General features: G+C 31.3%; 3 protein-coding genes across 9 annotated transcripts in view; 2 read left to right on the top strand and 1 right to left on the bottom strand.

Moving 5' to 3' along the window:
• LOC130625335 (myotubularin-related protein 14-like) overlaps positions 1 to 15,791 on the bottom strand; it is a 44,345-nt gene that overhangs the window by 1,135 nt on the left and 27,419 nt on the right. For all 4 annotated transcript variants that reach the window (XM_057440408.1, XM_057440409.1, XM_057440407.1 and 1 more), the window contains 7 exons: positions 5,721 to 5,784; positions 5,303 to 5,388; positions 4,246 to 4,322; positions 2,795 to 2,831; positions 2,558 to 2,625; positions 2,414 to 2,481; positions 2,246 to 2,330 (listed from right to left, as the gene is read on the bottom strand). In XM_057440408.1, coding sequence (XP_057296391.1) covers positions 2,246 to 2,330; positions 2,414 to 2,481; positions 2,558 to 2,625; positions 2,795 to 2,831; positions 4,246 to 4,322; positions 5,303 to 5,388; positions 5,721 to 5,784 — 485 coding nt within the window. The remainder of the gene's footprint in view (positions 1 to 2,245; positions 2,331 to 2,413; positions 2,482 to 2,557; positions 2,626 to 2,794; positions 2,832 to 4,245; positions 4,323 to 5,302; positions 5,389 to 5,720; positions 5,785 to 15,791) is intronic.
• Positions 7,945 to 11,723, top strand: LOC130625336 (uncharacterized). Of its 4 annotated transcripts, none has more exons than XM_057440414.1 (2): positions 7,945 to 8,061; positions 8,895 to 11,723. In XM_057440414.1, the coding sequence occupies exon 2, from the start codon at positions 8,903 to 8,905 to the stop codon at positions 9,863 to 9,865; it is 963 nt and encodes a 320-aa protein (XP_057296397.1). In that variant the 5' UTR covers positions 7,945 to 8,061; positions 8,895 to 8,902; the 3' UTR covers positions 9,866 to 11,723. The 4 variants fall into 4 exon arrangements, with proteins under 4 accessions (XP_057296397.1, XP_057296394.1, XP_057296395.1 ...); XM_057440411.1 differs by having other exon boundaries at positions 7,952 to 8,109; positions 8,895 to 11,722; XM_057440412.1 differs by having other exon boundaries at positions 7,955 to 8,081; positions 8,895 to 11,722.
• On the top strand, positions 12,146 to 14,105 carry LOC130625339 (uncharacterized). The gene is made up of 2 exons (XM_057440417.1): positions 12,146 to 12,524; positions 12,932 to 14,105. Exon 2 carries the CDS (start codon positions 12,972 to 12,974, stop codon positions 13,755 to 13,757), a length of 786 nt encoding a protein of 261 aa, XP_057296400.1. The 5' UTR covers positions 12,146 to 12,524; positions 12,932 to 12,971; the 3' UTR covers positions 13,758 to 14,105.

Below are 15,791 nucleotides of genomic sequence, written 5' to 3'. Positions count from 1 at the left end.
TCATTCAATCAATTCATTCATTCAATCAATGTTTGTAAACCGTGCTTCGTAGTAGCAACCCTATTTTGTTGTATAATACTAGCAGATCTAAAGTTGTGTAGATATTTTTAAGGGGGAAAACACTTTTCATGTGGCGAGAAGATAAACTAATAATTGACTTATAAACCTCCTTTAACAATAAGTTACAGCAGTGAACATGAAAAGTGTTTTCCTGATATGCATTTCGGGAAGTCCTGGTGAAAACACGGTTGATTTTGGAGAGAGATGATCTACTTGAAAACCCCAAATCATAGCACAATAGTTTAAATTGCTATCAATAAAAACATTTTTTAAAAGTTCTTGTTTAAAAATCGACATAAAATGTGTGATTCGTGATAAAGCATTAATCTTGACATTAGCTCTCAAACAGACTTTATTAACATGATCGATGTAAATGAGTTTGTTCTTTAAATTAATGCCTGAAAGAATTACAGAGTTGTTTTCTTTCAATTCAACATTACACAAATTTAAATAAATATCTAGCAGGTTGAGTGGTTCTCCAAAAATAATGAACTTGCATTGTGATGCATTCAGTTGTAGCCATTACTGAAAAACCATTCAAGTGTCTCTAAATACGCATTTTCTAAATGATTTTTAACATCAGATACATTATCATCAGAAGTAAAAAGGGTGTTATCATCAGCATAGTTGCAGTTGCATCAACTTCCTTATCATTAAAAAGACACATAAAATCATTAATACAAATGTTAAACAAGAGAGGTCTTAGAGAATTGAGCCCTGAGATACACCCCTTAAGATCTTCATCCACATACTAAAAATCCATTCACACCGACCCTATCGCTCACTCAGATAGCTTTTTAAATAGAATAAATAGAACTAAGCGAAAAACCGTATGCATGAAGTTTAGCTAAAAGCAATTCGTGGTTTACACAGCAACAGGCTTTACTTAAATCTATTAGTAAATTTCCTATAACCTATCTTTGATCCAAACATTTGTGCCACATTTTAAACCCATTCAATAAAAGGTATAACTTATGTGTCATAAATGTGTGGATCTGATCAAACATGATCTTTTTAAAAAACTTAGACATAGCTGAAAGTTTACTTATAGGTCTGTAATTAAGCTTAGATGCTTTGTCAGCACTTTTATATATTGGTGTTACATCAGCACATTTTAACTGTTTTGGAAACTGACTTTCAATAGATCTAGTCAACGTCTGTGTTAACTTTTCTGCATAAATGTCTGAAAACTGTTTCAATATCTTCGATGGTATATCACCTTCTGGTATCGCTTTGTTATCTTTTTAATTGATGTATATACTTGTCCATGACACTTATTTCAATCTTGTGGAAATTCATTTTTATTTCAGATATCGAACAGTTCATCTTGATTGATATAATACTCGGATGGTTTTCATAGTTGGTAATGATATTTTCAATTTAAAGCACTCAGAAGTTTGACTTACTACGGTCAAAGCCTTCTTGCTCCAAAAACTCATTTCTTTGGCGCACATATTTTCGCCAGTGAAACTCTTGCAGTGAGAACCAATTTGAATACTTTACATAAATTAAAAAACCACGGGAAACGGAACTTTGAAACAGCCATATTTGTTTACAAAAAGCCGTGGTTTCTTAATTATGCAAAAATTATGCAAAAAATATAAGCTATATTTTAAAGCAGCACTTGGATTCGTTTCTGTGCTGTTTTTTTTGGGCAGCGGAGCACTTGGAGCATACAGATTTGAATCTCAGGTATAAAAGAAATCCCTAAGAAGCTACAACATTTTACAATGAAAACTCATGCTTGTAAAAAAAACCAAATTTGGTAAATGTCAACATACAGAGCGACTCTGAAATTGAGATCATTGCAGTGTTGAGATCAACACACTGTTCCTTTCTTTATTAGCTCAAGTTCACAAAAATTAGCCTACCTAACACTTCCGTAAAATCGAGGGTTCGGAAAAATACAGATTTGGAAAAATATATAATACAGTGGAACCTTCCTCAAAGCAAACACCTGTGTGTCAAAAGTGTGACCTGAAATCCTGCCGAAATCAATATAAATGGATTTTTGCAAATTTACTCAAATATTACATTATTCAGTTAGATTCAAAAAATTTAGTTCACAGGGTTGGTTTTTCCTCCATTGTGAGTGTTCAAACGATCCTGGTTTCTTTTTTCATTTTAAAGGAAACAACAGAATATAACAAATATATACATTGTGTTTACATGTAAGTTTACATACCTTGTTGTGTGAGGTGACATGGAGGATGTACAGGCGTCATCATTACAAGAAAAAAAATCATGCGATGCATTTCCGCAAGATGATTCTAAAAAGTTAAAGCATTGAAAAAAAAGCAAAAGTTATCAAAATGTTTGGTATGTCAGTATATGAATTCATGGACTAACACACCTAAAGAAATTCCATCAATTTTTGATAGCAGAGATTCATCTTTATTGCGACATTGTTGTGTGTTGAATCTAGAAAAAATAAACATTACCTTCAACATTTAACACCTCCAAACTGATTCTATAAAAAAGACAAAAAAATTCTTACCTTTCACTTTTTAGGACGAATTCTTCTGAGACAATGTATTTTAAGTAATCAAAACAAAAATAGAATATCTAAATAACAAAAGCAATTAAACATAAATTTAACTAGAGATAAGCTCTCAAGTGACATGAAAACGAACTTCTAACCCTAACCCTTCCACAAAAGTGGATATAAAGGTTGGCAAGATTCGGTTAACACATCCACAGTAGTCAACGTAAAATTTTGGATCATAAAAATTACCTCTTCTCCTTTTACCAATCTGTCTTGCAGGTTATGACTAAAAAACAGAAAACGGTTATCACCCCTGGAAACACATATAAGACGAACAGACTTGCATACTGACACAAGCAATCTAAGAGTGGCTTGTTTAAATCGAGTGGATTACAACTTTTTATATCCCTACGAGGGTCTTTAGACTTAAGGTAGGTTTAAGCTTTGCCGGATGTGCTTTCAAATTTCGTGTGCTTTAGAGAAAATAAATACTGTTATTGTTTATTATTAATGTTTTTTCACGTAAAGATTTTTGCTTTAAAGGGACATCATCATTTATCATTTTCTGCTTAACGTCTGTTTTCCATGCTAGCATGGGTTGGACGGGGTATATTAATGACCCTCTTCCAATCTGATCTAGACTGTGTTAGATCTAAACCCAACTTCCTCTGTATCAAGTCTGTCCTTATAACCTCCTGCCAAGTCTTCCTCCATCTGCCTCTGGGCTTTGCCCCAGGAACTATCAAGTCTCTACAATTTCTTACCCAATTATCCTCCTCCATTTTTTCCAAGTGCCCCAGCCAATTCAGTCTTCTTATCTGGATAACATCTTTAATTCTACGGAGACTTAGCCTGCTTCTTAGCTCATCTGAACTCTTTCTGTCTCTCAGACTGGCATTACACATCCACCTAACCATTCTCATATCATTCCTTTCTAAACGGTCAAGATCTTCCTGGTTCACTGCCCATGTCTCACTACCGTACAACATAACACTTCTTACACAGGCCTCACACAACCTACCTTTTACCTCAATTGACAGGACTCTGCTAGTCAATAAAGGAAGTAACTCTCTAAACTTTTTCCAAGCAGAACCTATCCTGCAAGTAACACTTCTTCCAACACCCCCTTCACTGCCCAACATATCACCTAAGTAACAGAAGTTCTTAACTATCTCTAACGAGCCACTGTTGTACATCATTAAAGCTGGAAATACTTCATTCTCTATAATCTCACCTTTGCAACGCTTGCATACAAACTGTATGCCAGCTCTTCACCTTCCTCCAATATCACTGCACTTCTTATGTACCCAATGCTTATAATTCTGACAAAAAATTGAGTTACTACCAACCCCTTTCCTGCAAACTGCACAAGACCACTTTCCCACTACAAGGTCATACTTGGCTTTAATGGTACTAATCATGACTTTAGACTTTTCTGGATTCACTCTTAACCCTTTCTCTTCTAGCCCTTCTTTCACTTCTCAAACTTTTTAAGTAATTCTTCCATCGACTCCACTATGAAAACCAAATTAACCCTAACAAGAAAAATACCTTTTATATGTTGTAGAAGACAAAGAATATTAAAAACATCCTTCTGTTCATTTAGTCAAAATCCGACCTTCTTACATTTACTATAAACGTTTTTCGACACGTGAATTATTAGAAGTACAAAGCAAAATATTTATTATAATTTAAGTCACCCAAATAAAAACCAATCATATGCTATGGTGAGGTATAAAATTTCTTCAGCTGATAAAGACTGATGGATCTTATCATCCTAAACAAAAAACAAAATTCTATCAAATGGTATGTCCGTACGCCTCAACATTTTTTATAAGATGGCTATGTTTAAAAGTGAATTGTACGGTATCCACTCAATATTAATTTGTGACTTTCCGGACAGAGTGGAAACCCTGTATTAAAAGCAAATCGACTTCTTAGAACCCACATATAACATTGTCGAGACTGTTAACTTAACCATGAATATCGCAAATAAAAAAGTCAGTTCTTTCGAGAAATGTCGCACAAAAATTCGTCATCAACCATAAATGTCGCATTTTTTTAAACAGAATTCGAGATTCTTCATTTGAGTTATACTGTATATAAAAACTATAAAATATGGTTGTGGGCAAAAAATCAAACCACCTGTAAATTTCAATAGGGACCTCATGATCTCTAATAAGTGCCCTTATTGAAAATATCATGCTGATTTTCCAAAGTTTCTACGATTTCCTTCACAATTCTTATTTTGCAGCTATATGAGTGGGTGTGCGCCGCGTGCGTCCCCTCTAAATCCACCCTATAAATACAGGTCTTTACATACAACAATGAAATAATATGATTAAAAAGTTTTGTGCAAAGACACCTCACACAACTCTGTGACTAAAGTTTTCATGCACCCTATGATTGCAAAGATTACACTGGATAACGGAATCATTCGAAATGTGAGACATAACCAACACTCAATAATTATTTAATAGATTTTGTTGACTTTGTATTTCCGCTCAAAAGTTGTTTTGGGTGTTAATAGTCTTTGCGACATTTTTGGTTGGGACATTTACGGTTGCAACATTTATGGTTAAGTTTGCGACATTTATGGCTGATGTGCAACATTTATGGGCAATGTTGGGACATTTATGGTCGATTGCGACATGTATGGTTGATTGCGACATTTATGGGCGACACACATACATAAACCTCTACATAAGCTTCCCGAATGCCACAAAGATGATGAATGATGGATAAGTAAACACTTACAGCCCAGAGTGACATACGAATCAGTGATATAAAGAGAGGTGTCCGATCCCATCCTGATATGCAGTGAATTAAAAGATTGCCTTTTCCTAAGAGTAACGAAGAGATACTACAGGTAGTTGACTTCCTGTCCAAAGTTTAGGTAGAAATCCCACAATTCTGAATCTGGTCCAAACTGTATAGTTTTTTGATTAGATCTAACTCTATCGAGTTCTGTGCCTGGCAATTGGAAAAACTGCAGAAAAAACATGTTGAAATCACTTAAGTGTAAAGATTTTATAAATTTCGTAAAAAAAATAATTTGTGAGGAACATGCAAAACACTTTTGCAACCGACAGTACAGCATTCCCTGTTACATGACTAATCATTTTAAATTAGAAAAAATTCCAGAACTAATTATATTAAGAAACAGATATATTACCTTCACCAATTATGGAAAGTATTAAACGTAAGTAATTTTGGGTGAGTGTGACCAAATCCCACAACTAAAAACAAAATACAACTTGAATAATTTTATACACAAACAAGTCCAACAAGATCTGGCCTAGCCAGTGCATAGAACACTAAATATAAGGATATCGGTTAATCAGAACGACTGTTTTTCTTCCTCTTAACCAATTATCAGGAAATTGTCACAGTTCATTAACATAAAAATATGATTTGGTATAGTGAAGTTTTATTTCTGGCAGCGAGTATTTTAATCAGTCCTTAATATCGTCCTTGGTAGAAAATTGGGACAGTGAAATTTTGATATCTTTACGTATATATAAAAGAAACAGTAAGACACAAAAAGATTTAAAATACCAGTCAATAGTGTACATTATAGTATATTACATATCTCATATTAATTTAGATTAGGTTTTACTTTGTTCTTAGATTCGATCTTTATAGTCACTATAATCACTGAAATAAAAAAGACTAAAAAAATAAGAATCGATTTACTCTAATTCATATAGCTAACTCAGAAAAAAATGTGGTAGTAGGAAATAAATGAGAAAGCTTCAACTTCATCAAAAGGTAAAAAAGTAGGCCAACTGCAATATTTAAAAGTTTATGATAAAAATAAAATTTGCACCATTTTCCATTGATTTTTCTAAAAAGTGTCATTTCAGTTGTAAGTAAGATAAGTTTTTATCAAAGTGGTTTAGATAGTAAGATGCTCACTTATCCATATCAGTTGTCGTTCTTTGTTGTTGGGCTTTCAGTAAATTCAGAGTCAACAGGTTTATTAAGTGTCAACAGGTTTATTAAGTGTCAACAGGTTTATTAAGTGTCAACAGGTTTATTAAGTGTCAACAGGTTTATTAAGTGTCAACAGGTTTATTAAGTGTCAACAGGTTTATTAAGTGTCAACAGGTTTATTAAGTGTCAACAAGTGTATAAGTGTCAACAAGTGTATAAGTGTCAACAGGTTTATAAAGTGTCAACATGTTTACTAAGTGTCAACATGTTTTTAAGTGTCAACAGATTTATTAAGTGTCAACAGGTTTATTAAGTGTCAACAGGTTTATAAGTGTCAACATGTTTACTAAGTGTCAACATGTTTATTAAGTGTCAACAGGTTTATTAAGTGTCAACATGTTTATTAAGTGTAAACAGGTTTATTAAGTGTCAACAGGTTTATTAAGTGTCAACAGGTTTATTAAGTGTCAACATGTTTATCAAGTGTCAACAGACTTATTAAGTGTTAACATGTTTATTAAGTGTCAACAGGTTTATTAAGTGTCAACAAGTGTATAAGTGTCAACAGGTTTTGGTAAAAGTTATTAAGGTTAGTTAAATATGAGATAAAAAAATGGAATTATTTATTTTTCAAAACTTTTCCAGAACTCTTTATTTATTAAAAATTCCCCAGATTTTAAACAATATTTTTTTGCTCAACTCTTTTTACGTTATTAAACATATTCTTAACCAATGACTATTCGCAGTGTAAATTATTCAATTAAATGAAAACAACCACTAGCATTTTACCTCAATTTTAAACTGCCCTCTATTTCAAGTTGAGATAAACACTGCCATATTTTACTCTGATGGACTTTTAACCAATTGGGTTTTCATGTTGACGATATGGTAATTTCCTTGGGTACATTATGTATCCCAGGGAAAGAGCTATACTAATAATGCATAAGTTTGATATAAGTAAAGTACTGTATTTAATGGTTTATCAACGTGTGTGGTGATGTAAATATGTTTTCAGTTATTCAGCTTGATGTTGGAACATGGATATTAATACTCAATTATCTTCATTATTACTTACACTAACAATTGTTTATTAACCTATGATCTCATAATATCACATAATTCCTAGACAGACTTGCAAGCTCTTTCATAAAAGCTCAACTTTCTGATGTGGGGATGATAAATTTTAAGCACAACAAGAAAGAACAAATAAAACTCAGCATCAATTTTTGTTTTGTTCTGGAATAAAAATTAATCTTTAAGAAGTATAATGATTTCACCAAGGTTCCCAAAAAGCTAATACGATGATTCCTATACTGAAAGAATATGTATTATCCTAATATTTCATTATTGCATTTTTTCTATAGATTCTTATTGTGTACAAATTCAAAAAAAAATTGGAGCAATCATTAAAACGACATACATGGACAATAATCTGATTTAATAAATGATAATCACTTATTTGAAGTCAAACCACTCTTTGTAAATTAAAATTTGCATACTAAAACATTTACACGCAGTTCACAATAACATTTCTTTGGTGATAGAGGGAGAATTGGTATCAATATTATTTAGTTGAATTGGTAAGCGTTGCGTAACATCGGTGAGGAAGTAAATTAATTGAAAGAAATGTATGTTTTTCAAATAATAGCATTTTATTGTTATATATAACTTTTTAGAATTTTATTTTATAGAAGTATTATAAAGTCCTGATGGCATAATTTAAGTAGGTTTTTGCATCTAAAATAATTTTGACAAAACTTAATTACAATAAATTGCCGAATTTTGTAAGGGTGTAATTGAAAACAATTCTAGTAAATCCAACTAGCTGCTGAAATGATCAACAGGCTACTGCTAACATTAAATTGTGGTCACCTAAAATAATTTACTTTTCTTTGAAGACAGTTATAGTAAATCAAATTGTGAGAATGTTATCTGGTAGTTGGCATAATAACAGAAGTGTAAAAAAACAAAACATTTTATTATCTCTCCTAAGGGATAAAATGAACAGAAGTTATTTAAGCTTTTATTCATAACCATATTATATTATATTAAGACTGGTTTTACATACTGATCAATCATTGTCCTAACAAAGTCATTCTATAAGCATATACTTAGTAGAAACCACTCTGTTGCCAATTTTTTTAAAACAACTACTACATTTCTTTTTTAATCCCTTTAATAAACCCAATCAAAATTTAAGCTTACCACAGCAAAAGTTGTTTTAAGTTTGAATCGTTGAAATAAAAACAGGCATGCATTTGTTCGTTTTATTTTATTTTTTTATTTTTTTTACTAGAACTGCTCTAAGCATTTACGTCAAGTTGTCAATTGTACTATTATTTTACCCAATAAAAACTTACCAATTAATATGACATATATTTTTGATTTAAGTTCCTATTTTTTTAACATTTAGACGCTGTGATGCCTTACAACATTTGCTTTGGGCTTATTTTCATTGCTATGGTAACAGTCAATAAAACCATGACAAAGAAGACAGAGTATAAATCAAACTTTACTTGCAGCATCACAAGCTATTATTTCAACATAAACGTGAGTGTGCCTCAACCATTATCTCAAGTACCAAACAAAACATTGTCTTTGTACAAAAGTAAAGTGGGGGAAAGGAACTGGACAACATTCTCCAGGTGTTTGCCAACTTTAAATGAAATATCATGCTGCACTGATATCATGGTAACAGACTTAGTTGAGAAATTTGAGCCATGGGAGTTTAAGCTAGAAATAAGAATGGATAACTCAACTACAGTAATTACAAGATTTTTTCAAAAGAACATGTTGATAGCATCTTGGTCTCCATTGCTTGATGGCAATCTTTGTCTGGAAAAACAACAACACATACTTAAGGCGTATGGTCAATATACTGACATTTCCGTGACTGTTGTTCTCAGGAAATATGAAAAACTTTTTACCACATCATTTAATTGGCAAATTAGAATAATCGGACCTAGTATGGACCAATTATTTACAATTGATAAAACATCTTGTTATGGTATATACTGTCACAAGACGTTTCAAGGATTTCAAGCATGTTCACACTACTATGTATGCCTGTTACCAGATGAGGAAAATGAAAAACAAAAATGTGTAGACGTAAACACAAGTTGTCATGAGAGCAAAAATCAATCAATCAAATGGAACGAAACAATTTTAATAGCTATACTAGTTATTATAGTCGCATCAATTCTTATTTTACTATATTGCTATTGCCATGGTGGTAGACAAGAAAATCCATACCAAACCCTTCAGCCATACCAAAACCTTCAGCCACGCAATGCCAATGATATAAGAAACACAGAGCATCTTTATGAAGAAATGGAAACCTATTCACGTGTGCAAACAAACAATGAACCAGCAGTAGCAGTGTGAAAGATAACAACGGTAGTCTCATGCATATAAAAAGTTGAACACCTGAGGAAGAGAAATGATGATTAATCGTCTCAAAACAAACATACCATCAATGGATTTCACAAAGAAGACGGCAAATGATGAACACAACTATACTTCGCAACATAATTACCAAAGTCGTTATAATGAAACCAAGTCGACAGTTTTAACGAAAAAGAAAACAGAATTAAACAACAAAGCAAACATTTAACAGACAATTTTTCCATTCATTTTTATTATTCTCATAGCAACACGTTTAGTTAATGCGATTGCACAAAAAGAGAAGTTGATAAAAAAAATACACTGAACTTTAATTCTAATAAGCATGCTTTATCCATCTGCACAAATGCTATTGTATGTAGTTTCCACTTATGAAAGGAGCATTTTGAAAGTTGTAATCTGAAGATAAAGAATGTGATGTCATAGAGAGGCACCTGATACGATATTGAATACATAATTCCAGAAAAACATTGAAAAGGCTTTAACAAAATTGCTGTTGAAGGAAATAACAAAAAGAGAAACAGAAAGACTGATTTCGCCTAAAATGACACTAACTTATTATTGAATACAACAAAAACAATGGAAGTGAAATTATATCAATATATATTTTTCTGTATTTAGCCTTCCCTTAAAAATGCATCTTTTTTAAATTGTTTCTGTAATAAAGATTTTCCATGGAGCAAGACACTTTTTGAGAATAAAGTAAAACATTGTAAGTATAATCTTGCTGGAAAAAACTTACTACAAAATCAAACGGAAATGCCAAATAATTTAAAGTAGTCTGAAACAAGTAAAGTATTAAAAGGAAAAGCAAATCTTTTAAAAAAATATTTTTACAAGTCCCAAGTTACCATAGGAAAAGATTCCTTAGCACATTCTGTTGGACAAAAACGACATCCACATTTTTTAGTATAATTAAACCTTACTAAATTGTAAAAAACAAGGGATATGAAGCAAAACTTTTTTATTCGTCACATTAGTTGAGTTGGCATCATTATTCGTCATATTAGTTGAGTTGGCATCATTTTGAAAAAAAAGTCACTAGTGTTGGCGACAAAATCTTTAGCAGAGGCGATATCATTTGCAGCAAGGGCGATATCATTTGCAGCAGTTTTTTCTGGGAAGAACTCCGGGTTGTGAAAACTAGCTTATTGAATCGTTCCTAGAGATCTTTAAACGAATCACCAAAAACTATCAAGGCTTTAGATTACATCACGTAGTAATAAAATAAATCTAACAATTTTCCAGTCTTTTTATTTCCCTTGAAAAAAATGTTATTATTACAAAATGTCATCATAAATTTAAATTTGCCTCTAATCCTACTACGTTTTTTATTTATTTTTCTATTTCATAATTTATAGTCGAGCACAGTGGACAAATTAGCATAAATGCTAAATAAAATTGACTGATTTATGTAATTTATGTTTTACAGAGATGACATGGACAGGCAAAATTATCGCATGTAGGCGACAAATAAAAATATTAAAGGTGGTGCAACACGTAGTGGAAGATGGTAAATTTGACCCCCCCCTGTGAGATAATCTTTCTATCATCAGTCAAACTGCACATCCCTCGATTGATAAATTTAAAAAAGTCATTAATACAAGCATTAAATAGTAGAGAACTAAGAATTGATCCTTGAGGGTCAAGAACTCAAAATCTAAGAAATAACTAAACAAGGACCAAACTTTACACTTTGCTTCCTGTCGCATAAGTAGCTGAAAAGAATCTACAAAGCTGATTAAGATCAGACTATTTGCGTTCAGGTAACAGAAGGTCATGATTTATTGAATCCGCTTAAAATTTAATTAATTTAGTTCTAAAACAAGTTTTAGCATTCTGTTTAAAGTTCTGGTTATTAAATAATAAATCCTTCTTTTAAAATACAACACATTCGTTTTTCCTTTGACATCACTTTTTACTACTTGGGTAAAAAAACACACCCAGATTCATTCAAAATTTAGACAATATTATACACAAACATTTATGTGTATCCTTTCCATAAAAAGTATTAAAAATTATATATTGCATAAAAATATTATATAACCTAGATTAAATAAAGATTCATGTTTTTAAGGTATAGAAATAAAATAATCACAAAAAATCCATCTGTATGTGGAAAACACAATACTTTTAAAATACTTTTTTTGTCCCTAAAAATTTATTAACAATATGAAGTATTTAAACGTTAAGGATTTACCCGCAGTCCTTTTTAGATTTTTTAGGGCTTTAAAATCTTTTCAAAATACAGGGCAATAAGCAGTATCCAGGATACCAACACTTTTCATTAAAAATAAAAAGAGCAATTAAAACAATTAAATCAACATTTAATAAAAAAATCAATGTAAATTTTTGTATAGTTAGCATAACATATTCTAGTGTTGATAAACAAAACAAACGTTGCCAACAATACACTGATAACAAAATATTGTACTGGCATGTTGTTTCTCTTAATTTAGAACATAGTTTACAAAACTAATGCACAATCACATTCAAGTTATTGGAGAAAGATAAAAGGAAGCAAAAGACAAGTGGAAAACTATTTATTACAAGATATACAAAACAGAACATAAAACGCACACAAGAAAAACACAAACAACAACAACAACAACAACAAAAAGTACTATACAAACAAATTTAGGTATGCATGTTCACAGTATGTGCAAATGATGGTATATTAGACAAAAAGAAATTTCATGAACAGTTAAGCTTCCCTGTTTTGAGTAACTTGTTTCTTTATGTTGAAAATCCTTAAAAATCAGTACATCATGGTAATATGATTCACAACTGTTCGATTTTTCTATATTATGAGGGTTTAATTTTTGCCAGTCTATTCCATTTATCTGTTATCTTTGTCATTCAAACTTCTGAATTTTTAAATTCTAAAGTAAATCAGTTTAATACTTTCATAAACAGGAAGTGAATACATAGCTTAGGTTAGAATACTGATAGAAAAACATATGATATAATATAAAATATAATATGATATGATATATATTTTCAGAAAATTGAAATTCTTTGTCATTTAAGTAAAACTTTTATTTTTAGAAACACGAAAATCCATGCAGTCATCCTGTTGTACCTGTTAATGCCTAATTTAAATGTCATTACCACAACTCAGGAATTGGATTGGACATGTTTCCTCAATAAAAACCATACCATTATTTCAAATATCAAGATGCCTACTGCAACAAACTTAACTTTATGCAGCAATCACAAACCTCATAACTGCATAGAGCTTGCTTACAGAAAATATAAGAAAACAAGGTGGTACCAGGTGCAGCACTGCCATATACATAAAATTAAATACGCACAATGTCAAATGAAAAGCTGGCCCATAACTCCTGGAACATACACTACCAGAATAAAAATCAACAACATTAACAAAACACAAACATATCACAAAAAATGGATACATATGTATGCTTTTTCAAACTGCATAACAAAAGCTGTAAAAACGTTCAAAATTATTAATATCGGTCACAGCAAAGTACGTCTGTATTGGACGAACTCGTTACATACTAAATACAAAGACCAGTATATTATCATTACGGAAGAGAGTGTTCTTCACATGCCATATAAAGTAGCATCCGAGAAAAGCTGCAGAAATGGTAACTGCACAAGAGAACTTATCCTTCAAAAATGTACAAGGTACAGAGTGTGCATCGACACAATGATGGTAAATAAAAATATAACTAAATGCGAAAACATTACAACACCCCGTAAAAAAAACTATGGTGTATTAGAAAAGTCTCTTACAGTATCCAGCAATCAAACTGTAATTATTTTAACCACAAGTGTATTTTTAATATGTACTGGAGTTATGATTCTTTTATGGAAACATAGAAAACTAAAATTAGAACAACAACAATAACGACAACAACAGCGACAGCGACAACAACAACATATCTACAGACTAATTGTACATGAAGATGAGCTACTCTCACCACGAAAACAACTGAAACCAATTTACTGGGATATAGAAGAATTGAACAGTTATGCTGATATTACTGAGTTGTCAGCTTTGCTTTGTATGAAAATACAAAAAACATGAAGTTTTTCTAAGTAATTCTTTTATATAATTATGAAAAATAAAATTAAAGATACACAAACATCTTTTTTAATATTTAACTTCAACAGGTTTTTTGCTAAATTAAAAAACCTTTTTCACTACTAAATGTTTATCAGTACAGAATCATTTAATCACAAATTTACATAAAATGACTGCTTTGTAACACATGTTTATTAACAAGATTTAAAAAATACCTTAGCTTACTTGTTTAAGATTTTTTTTATCCAACACTGTGATATCATTAGCTAAAGCATTTTGCTACACCTTAAGTTATGATTTAAAAATTCCATCTTCCTTCTTTTTTAAAAAGTCTATTAACATATATTTTAGAGACTACCTTTGGTTGAGATTACAAGCCTATGTCTCATTTTCCAAAATAATTACAATAAGCATCAACAGGCATCCACAATTAAAATATAATAAAAATGTAATAAAATTAAGCATCCATAAAATTAAGTTTCAAACAACCCTATTTTTTAGGTAAATAAGCCGACTTCTATAATTGAATGATCCTGCATAAATTTTATAGGAAAATTAATTAAAAAATTAGTTTGATGGCCTACAACCAGGGACATAAATTAGTGAAAAGGAGGATGAAATTGCAAAGTTTATAACCACAAGCAAGCATTAAGAAAGCCGTTTTTATATATGTAGATATTACTTATAAAGAAAGACCTTTCTTAACGCCTTATTTCCCCCGTTTTTGGACCTTTCTAGGCTGTAGTTCTGGGCTGATCATTCTTGTTCAATTCTGTGCATTGTGGCAAGCACAATGCACAGAATGGAACAAGCAGAATTAAGACTTAGGTTATTTGATTAAATCCGATTAGAGTGTTAATTTTCACTGACATTAGCACGACTCTTTTTTCTAATATTTTAGCAATTCATTGAAATTGATGTGAATTATTGTGTAATCCTGGCGTGTTAGAGAGTTCAACTAGTAAATTTGCAGATAACAATATCATGAAGTAATATGTTCAAAATTAAATTTTGTTGTGTCGTTGTCGGAGGATTTAATTCAAATGCATGCTGTTATTAGTTATTGCCAGAAAGTAAAAGTGTACCATTATTTGGAAATCATTAGTTTTCCTTATCCCATTAAATGCGTGCACCTTTAAAAGAGATGACAAAGATGACTAAACATACTGATGATAATAATTCTCATGTCCACTGATACGCTGTGGGCCAATCTTTTTTAAGTAGAGACATGAGAAAAACAACACCTGCAATGATTATGCATGGATCAATATTTTGCTTTTGTCTAAAAATTATTGAAGTACTGCTTCATGTTACTTACAGCTAATGTGAGGGCAATAATATTACCTAAATTGTAAGTCTATGAAAAAATCCACTTACACAAACAATGGAAACGATTAATAATTTTAAAATTTTTTATGATGTCAACATAGCCTAGTTACCTAAGAAAAATTTGTTTAATCATTGTCTGCGTTCATGTGTATAAGATAATAATATTTTTGATGAATGTTTAAGGAGACTAGGATTAAATGTTTTTTGATGACATCATCAACCTGTTACTCCAAGTGGGGTGGTGGGCTCAACTCTGCATAATTTGAATAATTTTGCTCTAGGGTTGTTTCTAGGTAGCTAGATGGAATATGGTTTCCTCAAACGTGTGATGGCAATGCTATGGTTTCAGTCATCTTATTTACTGTATTTTGATATCAATGTATTTATGTATTGACGCTGTGTTGTAACATCAGGTAATATAAGAAATTTAACATTTTGTGAAAGGAAAATGAACACACTTACTTGGGGCACTAAAAAGATTTGGTGAAATAGTATGCTAGAGTGTTTATAGCTTCCGCTTGACCTAAA

Source organism: Hydractinia symbiolongicarpus, chromosome 14, assembly GCF_029227915.1.
Source record: "Hydractinia symbiolongicarpus strain clone_291-10 chromosome 14, HSymV2.1, whole genome shotgun sequence".
NCBI classification, from domain to species: Eukaryota; Metazoa; Cnidaria; class Hydrozoa; order Anthoathecata; family Hydractiniidae; genus Hydractinia; species Hydractinia symbiolongicarpus.
Note: the sequence above shows the minus strand (reverse complement) of the source record. Positions and strands in the feature narration are given on the sequence as shown.

Bases quoted from the DNA above. Each gene is read 5' to 3' on its own strand.
- LOC130625336 (XM_057440414.1), top strand. From the start codon at position 8,903: ATGCCTTACAACATTTGCTTTGGGCTTATTTTCATTGCTATGGTAACA.
- LOC130625339 (XM_057440417.1), top strand. From the start codon at position 12,972: ATGCCTAATTTAAATGTCATTACCACAACTCAGGAATTGGATTGGACA.